The sequence below is a fragment of the Vombatus ursinus genome, unplaced genomic scaffold (genome assembly GCF_900497805.2).
Source record: "Vombatus ursinus unplaced genomic scaffold, bare-nosed wombat genome assembly UNPS02015016.1, whole genome shotgun sequence".
NCBI lineage: Eukaryota > Metazoa > Chordata > Mammalia > Diprotodontia > Vombatidae > Vombatus > Vombatus ursinus.
In genome coordinates, this window is record NW_020954794.1 from 1,221,553 (window position 1) to 1,232,852 (window position 11,300).

The following is an 11,300-nucleotide window of genomic DNA, read 5'->3' on the forward strand; positions in this document are numbered from 1 at the left end:
AGCTGCATCTGTGAAGGCTAGAGGGAACAACCACGAACATGAGATGAATCATGAGTTTCACTGTTCCAATGGCTCTCAATCCATTGAAGGAAACCTGCCAGTCACCAGCTATGTAAACTTGGGGAAATCTCATGACTTCTCTGGGCAGCAATTTCCTCATTTGCAAAATAGGGATTAAAATGCCAATCGTGATGATGTCACAGATATGTTATAAATATGAAAATGACCTCATGTGTGTGAAATGCCTTGAGAAAAGAAAACTCTATGTAGAGACATGGGGCTCCAATTTGGGGTTTTCTATTTTTAAAAAGAAGTCGGTATTATACTGGCTTCTTAAGTTTTGGGTGAGGGTAACAGGTTGGTTTTTGTATAAAGATGTGCTGATGAACCAGCCAGAGTAGGCAGCTGACTCAAGGGTAGAGGTGCTGCCAGTCTGATTCAGGTAAAAGACAAAAGGCTTCACTGCCTCAGGTGTTTTGTACAGGTCTGCTATGTTCTTCTCCTAACAGAGTAAAGAAAAATCCTGTTAGTAGGTCAGTGAACAGATTAGATAAGAAACCATTGACCTTATTGATTCAGTGTTTGATTCTCATGAAGTGCTTGAAGAACCCTCTATATGACAAAAACTGCTAGGAAAAGTTTGGTGGAAATTAAATTTAGACCACCATCTTACACCATATATCATAGTAAGCTCAAAATGAATATGCAACCTAAATATTGAAGATTATACAAAAAAAACCTAGAAGATAACCAAATCAGTCACTTTTTACAGCTGTGACTGGGGAAAATTCTTAGGGAAACATGGAATAGAGGCAATCAAATGGAAAAAAAATAATTTCAATTGCATGAAATTGAAAAACTTTCTTACTAACAAAATCAGGTTTGAATATGTTCCAGTTTAACTACGTACTTCCTAAAATGTAGCACCATAAACTGAACATAGTGCTTCAGATGCAGTTTAACTAAGGCACAGGTACATTAGAACTGCTACCTCATTTTTTTTTCTGGGAGTTATGCCTCTCAAGGCAGCCTAAAGTATAATTTGGTTTTCGGCTTCTATTTCACTCTGCTAATTCATATTGATCTTACTATTAGGAGCCTTCCTGTTCAAGAATCCTTGGAAATATCTTGTTAAAATAACAAGTGGCTATACATACATACATACATATATATATGTGTGTGTGTGTGTATATATATATAAAATTTGGAAAAGGGGAAGAAGAAGGAGAATGCTTCTCTCACTCAGCTTTAGCCAGGAATATAGGTCTCAGGGGAAAAAGTAGTCCCCAACAGGTCAAGGACTTAGGACACAGTTTTCTATTACAAATAAAGCAGGACTATTTTAATTTAAAACTAAATACTTCCTTGGGAAAGGCAAACTACCTCCATCATGGCCTCTAACAACTCTTTCATCCTTGAGGTTCTAGGATTCTGTGACCTTTTGGTTTGACAGAGCTTATAACATAGAAGATATGAGGTTACTTCTAACCCTCAAGAAGATAGAGTTGAGGCCTGGATTCAAGCAAAAAAGGAGGTGCCTAGAGGTATGTGACTTGACTGGAGTGGAAGTAGGTGAGACTTCAAGACAAGTCTTCTGAGACTTTCTAATAACCTTCCCCTCTCTTCCCTCCCAGATGGTCATAGCAATAATCTCTTGCCATTTTTTTTTCTTTCTTCTCTATCTGGTATCCAAAAGAGCAGAAACTTCATTCTTCTGCACTCTCTGTCCTGCTTCCATTCTCTTCTAGAGGACATAGCAATAAAGAGCATATTGGCTCCTTGCCCTCTCAATATCAGTTAGATGTTCAACAAGTTTATATTGAGCACTTATTCTGTGCCCAGCACTGTGTTCAACCTTGTGATAAAAAGATGAAAGGCAGAAGAGAAACAACCAACAGTCTCTTTTTTTTCACATTTTTCCCCTTTATTCTAGCAGTTGGGAAATCCACATGGCCTTCTGCAAAGGCAGGTATCCTTTTTTCTGAAATAATTGTGTCATATTTTTAGGATTATTGTTAAAGATTCAATTTTCATTCTATTGAAGACATTGTAAAGGATTCATATGATTACATTGAATAAAGAATTTCCCCTGATGCAGAGAAATAATCTTGACTGGTCTCAAATTCTGCTGGATCTATTTTGGGGTCATTACTGAGCTAAGAATTTCATCTGTAGCTCATGGACTTCATGGTTCCCATTAAATACTTGTCTAATAAGAGAGCAAAATTGTGTCTTTATTTTGTGGGATGAGTTTTCCAGACAGTCTGCTGGCCTGTTCTTAGATCCTGAGACATTTGGAAAGTTCAATAGCATTGCAGTTCATTAAACTTTCAGATGTTTTTTACAGGACTTGGATTGCCATCCTACTGCCATATAGTAGCCACATAACCACAGAAAAATCACTTAACCTCCCTTGGCCTTAGGTTCCTTACCTATAAAATAAAGGTATTATACCAGATGGCCACTAAGGTGCCTTCCAGCCCTAATATGTAATACTGTAGTCTTGTGTTATATACATCTATGCCTCCATAATTTTGAACTTAGGAATTTTTTTCACCAGTAAATACATTTGTTAATTCTTTCTAAATTTCATCATATTAGATTTTGTCTGCTTTCTATCTTATCAAGGCAAATTTCTTTAAAAAGTATTCTTTAACAAAACATATACATAAAAATTATAAATGATATGAGGCTTCTGTATTGGCTTTTCTCTGCCAAGTTTTACTCTATTCATTTTCAACAACTCACCACCAACTGCAGTGTGGGCTGCTCTCCACTCATTGCACAACACAGACAAAAGCCTGATGCCTTTATGCCCAGGTAAATAGGCTGCCCTTTGCCTTTAGGAAGGGAGTCATCTCTACATGGTAATACCTCCAGAGTAACTGGAAATACAACAGGAGAAAAGGGTGTCAAATGGCCAGGTCAATCACACAGATGGAAGTACAATTGCTGTAGCAATAGGTCATTTGTGGAAAAGTAGATGAAGGGGGGAGGGTAAAGGACTTCTTAGGGTGCCCTCCATCCCTAGGTTAGTGGTTCACAGATGTAGCCTGGGTCTCTGTGTATCTCCTTCAAGGTCTAGAAAGAAGTCCCAAAATCTTGGGCACCACTGTCCTGGCTCCTGTCTTTGCTCTCACCACAATCCTTGCGGTTAGGTCTCTACCATGCATCATTTATTCCTTCAACAAATATTTTTAAAGCACATTCTATGCACCAGGTACTGTACTAAACACTGGACACATAGTCTCAGCCTTCATATAGCTTGTATTCTATTTAAGAGTGGGTAGAAAATGGGACTTGGAGATGGGAAAACCTGGTTTTGAGTCATGACTCTGACATATACTGGTTGTGTGGCCCTGGAAATATAATTTAGCCTCTTGGGGGGTTCTAGGCAACTTTTTAAGATAATAAATATAAGCAGGCTTCTGACCAAGCCGGGGGCATTTTGCATGCTGTGGCTTATGCAGAGGGAGATGTGACTTTTTTTTGTGAGGCAATTTGGGTTCAGTGATTTGCCCAAGGTCACACAGCTAGGAAGTGTTGAGTGTCTGAGGCTGGATTTGAACTCAGGTCCTCCTGACTCCAGGGCCGGTGCTCTATTCACTATGCCACCTAGCCACCCCGGGGATGTGACTTCCTATTGGCAGAGAAGGCTGAGCATAGTGCCTCATGGCTGCTAAAAGACTTAGACGGTTGGTGTCAGCATTTGGGGGTAGAGAGAGAGATAGTCTAGATTGAGACCCTTTAAGAGAGACACGGGAAGGGAGAAACAGCAGACGTGTAAAGGAAGCCAGTTCTTCGATGTGTTCATGACTTTTATCCTGCCTCCCTAGGAGCTGCTACAATTGATATTCTTGGCTGAAAACAGACACTTTCATGGCTTGAGCTGAGATGTTTATCTTGGTCCCTATTGAAAAGTAAAATACTTCTTTATTGCATATTTTCTGATATATTCTAATTGATGGAAATGCTTCAATTTCTACTTTTTGTTTTTCACATGGATACTATTCCTAGTGATCTATTATATTTGAGGCAGTCAGGTGGCACGGTGGATAGAGGGCCAGGCTGGAGTCAGGAAGACCTGGGTTCAAATCCAGCCTGAGACACTTCCTAGCTATATGATCCTGGGCAAGTCACTTAGTCTCAGTTTCCTCATCTGTAAAATGGGGATAATAATAGCACCTATCTCCCAGGGGTGTTGTGAGGATCATGTGAGATAATAATTTTAAAATGCTTAGCACAGTGCCTGGCACATAGAAGGGGCTATGTTAGCTATTATTATGATGGTCTTTTGTGTAACTAGTATTTTGTTGGAAGGAGTCAAGTTGGAGAGTGAAAGTCAAGAGCTATATCCCCTTAAGGATGACCAAGGAAGCAGTTTTCCATCTGAGCCTAGACTTACACTAGATGAGATCAGAGATGTTTGAAGGGAGAGGAATAGTTAAATATAATTCTATCACGATACCCCTCTCAGAAACTGGAGAAAAGAGTGCAGAGCCTCTGTACCACCCCTGGAGCCTGTCTTCTCATCTTTGCAGACCCCTTACCCCTCACCTCCTCTTTGAGTCAGCATACAGATGTAATGCTTGGCTTTCCTCCTCTACAGAGGTAGGGCAGGCATTAGATCATATCTACCCACGCCCCTCATGAACCACATCTATACATTTACACAACCCATATGGACATGTCTGTCTCACATGTAGGTGCCATTAACTCTACAACATGTAATTTGCAGAGACCTGCCTTGTTAGAAGGCACTTCCTTGTCAAGGAGTTCCTTATACCAATGAAATAAGTGGTCCAGATCCTGTTTCTATCATATGCACACAAAAAATATTCAAAATAGATCCAAAGTAATTCCTGGGAAGAGGGCACTAGTGATTGAGTTGCACAGAATAGATATTCTATGGGAGATGTCTCTTCAGCTAATTTAGAAAAGAAGTTAAGGATTCTATGAGGCTAAAGTTAGTGCAGAAGGCATCCCAGGAAATGTGAGCAACCTTATAAAACCTTGGAGATGAGAGATGGGAATGCTAGATACAGGGAAAAGAAAATAGTCAATATTACTTGTACATGAAGTCCATCAAGTCAGTAAGTTAAGAAACATTTATTTTATTAAGGTCCTACTATTTTCTAGGCATTGTGTTGAGGGGTAGGGTTACAAAGGAAGTTATAAAATAGTCTCTGATATCAAGGAACTCATAGTCTAAATGGGGGAGATAATATTAAAAATATGTACATAGGTGTTTCTAGGCTCATTATGTACATATGTACATAATAAGCTTAGAAAAGTGGGCAAGAGCTAGATTGTGAATGACTTTAAAAACCAATTAGAAGAGTTCTTATTTGATCATAAAGATAAGAGGGAAAGATATGAATTAGAAAAAAGAGAGTTATGGAAAAGAGGCTTGGAAAGAGAATTAACAGCAAACCCATATCTAAGGAACATATCGTCCCAAATTTTGCATAGACCAAATAGAAGTTAATAACTTCAAGAGAAAAAAAGAAAGACTAAGTCAAAGTCCAAAAACTCACAAAACAGAAGAAAATGTAAAGTATCTTAAAGCAAAAATAACTGACCCAGAAAACAGATCGAGGAAGGATCATTTAACAATCATTGGACTTCAACCATTCTGGAGAACAAAATGGAATTATGCCCAAAGAGCTGTAAAACTGTGCAAACCCTTTGACCTAGCAATATCACTACTAGGTCTATATTCCAAAGAGATAAAAAAGAGGAAAGGACTCAAATGTACAAAAATATTTATAGCAGTTCTTTTTGTGGTGGCAAAAAATTGGGCACAAAGAGATGCCTATCAATTGGGGAATGGCTGAACAAGTCGTGATATATTATTGTGATGGAATACTATTATGCTATAAGAAATGATGAGCACAATGGTTTCAGAAAAAAAAACTGGGGAAATGTGTATAAAGTGATGCAAAGTGAAGTGAGCAGAATTGGAACATTATACACAGTAACAACAATATGGTAATGGGGATCAAATGTGAAAGACTTAGATGCTCTGATGAAGATAATGAATGATCCAAGGCAATTCTAAAGGACTCATGATGAATAATGCCATCCACCTCCAGAGAGAGAACTGGTGAACCCTGGGTGCAAACTGAAGTGTACGTTTTTCCCACTTTCTTTTTTGTTTCTTGCTTTTTGCTGTTTTGGGTTTTTTTTTTTTTTGTAGCATAGCTAATATGTAAATGTGGTTTGCATGAAAAAAATAAGGTACTAACACTGAAAAAAAATCAATGGACTTTCTGAAAACCATGACCAAAAGAGAGAGAGAAAGACAGAGAGAGTAAATATCCTGTTTCCATAAATATGAAAATCATAAAAGAAAATTGCTCTATCTTTTTTTTAATTTTTTAAACATTTTTATTTAAAGTTTTGAGTTCCAAACTCCATCCCTTCCTCCTTCCCCCCTCACTCTCTGAAACAGTAAGCAATAATATATAGGCTATGCACATGCAATTATGTAAAATATTTCCATATTAGTCATTTTATGCAAGAAGACTCAAATAAAAGAAAAATAAGAAAGAAATAAAATGTAAAAACAGCCTTATTGAATCAATATCAGTTTTTTCTCTGGAGGCAGATAGTATGCTTCATCATTAGTTCTTTGGGATTCTCTTGGATCATTGCATTGTTGAGAATAGCTAATTCTTCATTCAATTCTTCATTGAACAATATTGCTGCTACTATGTATGTCACTCTCCTGGTTCTGTCCACTTCACTATGCATCAGTTCATGTAAGTCTTTCCAGGTTTTTCCAAAAGCATCCTGCTTGTCATTTCTTACATCACAATAATATTCCATTACAATCATATATCACAGCTTGTTTAACCATTCCCCAATTGATGGACATCCCTTTAATTTCCAATTCTTATCCACTGCAAAAAGAGCTGCTATAAATATTTTCATACAACTAGGTCCTTTTCACTTTTGCTCTATCTCTTAGAGCTATAGAACAAAGTAAAAATAAAAATAATCCATCAGTTCCTTCCTGAAAGAAATCTTAAAGTGAATGTGCTAGGATTCCTAGTATTTCTAGAAATGTCATGGCCAAAACCTAGAGCTTCCAGGGCAAAGAAAAATATGAAAAGCAGCAAGAAAGAAATAATTCAAGTACCAAGGAGTCACAGTCAGGATCACACAAGATTTAGCAACTACCACTACAAAGAAACAGAACATGGAACACAACATTACAAAAGGCAAAAGATACAGGCCTTAAATTTACCCAGCAAAATGGAATATAACCCTAAAGGTGAAAAAAATTGGACCTTTAATGAAATAAAGGAGTTCCAAGGATTCTTAATGAAAAGACCAGAGCTTTGTAGAAACTTTGAAATACAAACATAGGAGAAACACAAAAAGGTGAATGTAAACAAGCAATTGGAAAAATCTTTTTAAAGGATGACATGTTTGCATTCTAATGGAAGGGGGAAGGATCATACAAGTATCCCTTAGGAACTTTGATGTCAACAGGAAGGAATAATTAGAAGGTACAAGTAAAAGTCTATACAAACAAGGAAAGGATGAGGGGAGTGGGCATCACTTAAATTTCACTTTGACCTGATAGAAAGGAAAGTGAGCAGAATTAGGAGAATAATTTATACTATAACAACAATAGTGTAAAAGCAAATAATTCTGAAAGACTTAAGAATTCTTACCAACAAAATGATCAACCACTATTCCAGATGACCTAAGATGTAGAATGCTGCCCATTTCTTGATAGAAAGAAGATGTACTAGATATACAGAGTGAGATATATTTTGGGATGTGGCCAATGTGGGAATGTGTTTTGCTTGACATATTTGTTGCAGGGCTTTCTTCTTTTTTCCAGGATGGGGGATGCAGAGGAAAAGAAAGCAGATCTTTGTTAATTGATAAAAATAAAATTTAATTTGAAAAAAGATAAGAGGGAGTCATTGAGACTTTCTGAGTAAAAGAGTGACATCATCAGATCTGTGCATAAGGAATAATATTTTGGCAGTTGTATATAAATTGCAGAGAAGAGAGACTTGAGTCATGGAGTCTGGTTAGGACAGGAGTTCTTAACCTGATGTCCATATATAGAATTTAGGGAGTTCATGAACTTGTATAGAAAAAATAGCAGTTTTTATTTTACTGAACCGTAACTGAAATTTGGCATTTTCTTCAATTATTTAAAATAACTTTTTTTCTGATAAAGGGTCCATAGACTTAATGATATCACCAAAAACATCCATTATGCAAAAATGGCTAAGAATTTGTGAGTTAGGAGATTACTATAATATTCCCAGTGAGAGGTGATGAGAGTCTGAACAAGGGTGATGGCTGTGGGATTGAAGAAATAAGGATAGAAGACAGAAATGTTGTGGAGTTGGAATCCACAAAATGTGGCAATTGAATGTGGAATGATGGGTACTGAGAATCCTTATAGATTATGAACTCAGGTGACTGGAAGGATAGAGATTTCCTCAACAGAAATACAGAAGTTGGGAGGAGTAGGTGGCTGTCCAGTGCTTAAGTCTCCTGACTCCCAAAGCTATATACTTACTTAATTACATTGGGCAACAATCATATTACACCACAAAGGGTTTATAGGGGGTCTCTGGTGAGTCCATGGCAGATTTTAGTGAAGTCTCTCTGGAAGCAGAGAGAGAGAGAGATTGAGAATATAACACTGACCAAGCAGCTATGAATGGCTCCAAAGTGGAAGGCCAGTTCAATGAGAAAGCATGGGGCCAGAAAGCAGGAGACCCAAGTACTAGTCCTGACCTTGCCCTGCTAGCTTTAAGCTTGAGCAGTTACATAGCTGCTTTTGGGCTTCAGTCTGCTCATGTATAAAAAAAGTGGAGGTGGGGTGACAGTTCATGTTTTATCTACCTCACCAAATTCTTGTAAAACTTACAGGAGCTCATGGGAGCATGCTTCTCAAACATTACAGTGCTATGCAAATGGAAGGATATTAAAATCACTGGACACAAGGTCTAGAACCTGGAATCTAGAGAAATGGCCTCCCAGGAAACATCCCAGGGGAAGAGATTGCATAGGACAGTGAGCTCAGGGCCTGCGACTGGGGCCACTCCTAAACTTTGCTTTCCCTTATTCTCCTTCTCCACCTTTCTCTTTCTACATTCTCCCTCTTCCTCTCTTTTTTCCTCTGGAATGAGAGTCCTACCTAGGTACTGTCTTATTGGTGTTCTCTTTAGCTCAACCCATCTGAGCATCCTCTCATCCTGTACATCTATCTGTGTCTTACTCCTCATTTCTATCTCCATTGAAAAAGCATACTTTAACTACAAAAAAGGGACAACCCCACCTTTCCTTCCCATTTTTCACTGATATATGTGGGACTTTCCCCATGTCCATTAAGCACAATAAATTACACATTACTAGAAATGAGAATGACATTTCCATTCCAAGGAGGCACTGTGAACAGAAGACAAGGTTACCTCATAAAAAGAAGCAATAGGACAAAGATTTTGACTCACCTGGGTTCACATTATCTTCATAGGGAGTTGTTCTAAGTGTCCCATCCAGAAGAATCCAGACTTGTTGATGGATGTCATGAATTTTCACAAGAGGAGGTTGTTCTATGGATTGTGACTCCTGAGAATTCCACAGTAAATTTCCCCAGATTCTTGGGTTAGGGAATGCTGGAACAGAAGGTGAGGATACTAAGAAATCTTACTATAACTGATGAATTCCCCCAGTGCTCCCAAGTCCATAGACAGGATGGTGTGATGATCTCTCCTCTTTTCCAGGCCAAGGCCCAGGGGAGAAGGGAGGGGGAAATGTGCTATTTGGCCCATTCTGGCCTCTATCTACTTGGATGTTTTCCTACAAATTCCCCAGGTAGAGCTCCCTCTGAAACTCTTTGCTACAGTTCCCTCATAGAGATGGGCAACAGAGGCCAAGGAGGGGAGAATTCCTATGTTAATCACTTAATGATGGCTTTAAAAGCCTCACTTAGCACCCATCTAGTCCTGTTATGGAAGCAGAACATGGCTGCTAGAACCAAACAGAACAAGCCAAAAATCTTCCACGTGACAGCCCTTAGAATAGGGATTGTGCCTTTGCTCCTTCCCCCTTCCCCCTAGCTTTCTCTTCTCCAGGTTAAAAACCTTCCACTGTTCTGTAGGATGGAGCCTCAAGTCTCTTCATTATCTTAGTTGTCTTGGTTTAGACATTTTCCAACTTATCAATGAACTACGTATATCCAGCATCCCTTTCCTCCGGCTGCATTCAGGGAGTATCGTAAACTTTGGGGTTGCTGTACTCACCTATTTTAGAGAGAATTCTATCAAACCCCTGAGTTGATTTGTAATCCATTTCTGCAGAGGAAAATTTCATGAAGTCCCTGGTGTTTTCCCTGCCTGAAGGCCCATCATTCATTTCCATGGCTAAATGGATCCTTGCGGTACCTATAGAGGTAAGAGTCAGTGGTCTAAAGAATTGAACTTAAGGAAGTAGCCAGGGACACCCCCAAACAACCCCATCCTCGCTGCTGAGTGATGAGTGTTCACCATTAGGACAATCAGAATGGGAGGTATGCACCTTATTCTGGAACATCCTAAAACCCAGTATAGTTCCATGAAGGCTCTGCCTTCTTGCAGCTTTCTTTGGAACAGGTAATGAACAACATCTCAAAAATAAATACCCATGCGAGATCCCTCCACTATTGTAATTTGTCCCCTGAAAAGCACATTCTGTGTGTCTGTGCCTAGAGATCTCAAAGCTGAGACAATGTTAACTAGCCTCCCCCCATTTCAAGTTTCAGAAAACTCCAAAGTCTTCAGGAATCTTAGCTTGTCCCTGTGCTGCATGCAGCAGAAATGCAGAAAAAGAGAGTACCCTCTTGCCCTCCACAATGAGACTGATGAATGGAAAATCTCATATTCAAACCCTGCACAGAGGTAGGTCAAGATCCACACCAGCATCTAGAGCCAGAGGAACAGCAGAGAGAGAAAGATCCCGAAACAGATGTTTCCATTTACAGGTTGAACTTGAGAAGAGGGTACCTGAACTAACCACCAATTCTTATGTTCCTGAGGACTTGAGCTGTGTTTCCTTCAGTCTCAGAGGCCCAGATAGGTTCTTCTGGGATTTCTCAACCTTATATCCATACAAGCCAAGAGGATGACACTGTGTCTCAGTAGCTGTACCTGATACCAAAGGGAGAGTTATTTCCTGGTGTCATGGAATCCTGCAGAACAAGAATCTTTTGTAAAGAGAATTCCTGTTTTGCTAGTGGCTGGGCCAGATGGCCCCTGAGATCCTTTCCAACTCTCAGTATGTAT

The 11,300-nt window shown here is 39.0% G+C and overlaps 1 protein-coding gene across 1 annotated transcript; it reads right to left on the minus strand.

The window, feature by feature from the left end:
- Positions 1-262: 262 nt before the first annotated feature.
- LOC114030857 (interleukin-36 alpha-like) lies at positions 263-11,098 on the minus strand. Its single transcript, XM_027845755.1, has 5 exons — positions 11,022-11,098; positions 10,284-10,424; positions 9,492-9,656; positions 2,749-2,885; positions 263-502 (listed from the first exon to the last, which is right to left on the minus strand). Exons 2-5 carry the CDS (start codon positions 10,399-10,401, stop codon positions 263-265), a joined length of 660 nt encoding a protein of 219 aa, XP_027701556.1. The 5' UTR covers positions 10,402-10,424; positions 11,022-11,098.
- Between the last annotated feature and the right edge of the window lie 202 nt (positions 11,099-11,300).

Bases quoted from the DNA above. Each gene is read 5' to 3' on its own strand.
- LOC114030857 (XM_027845755.1), bottom strand. From the start codon at position 10,401: ATGGAAATGAATGATGGGCCTTCAGGCAGGGAAAACACCAGGGACTTC. The intron at 9,657-10,283 runs GTGAGTACAGCA...CTTCTGTTCCAG, and splicing joins TAGAATTCTCTCTAAAATAG to CATTCCCTAACCCAAGAATC. The intron at 2,886-9,491 runs GTGAGTCAAAAT...TTGTATTTCCAG, and splicing joins TGAAGATAATGTGAACCCAG to TTACTCTGGAGGTATTACCA.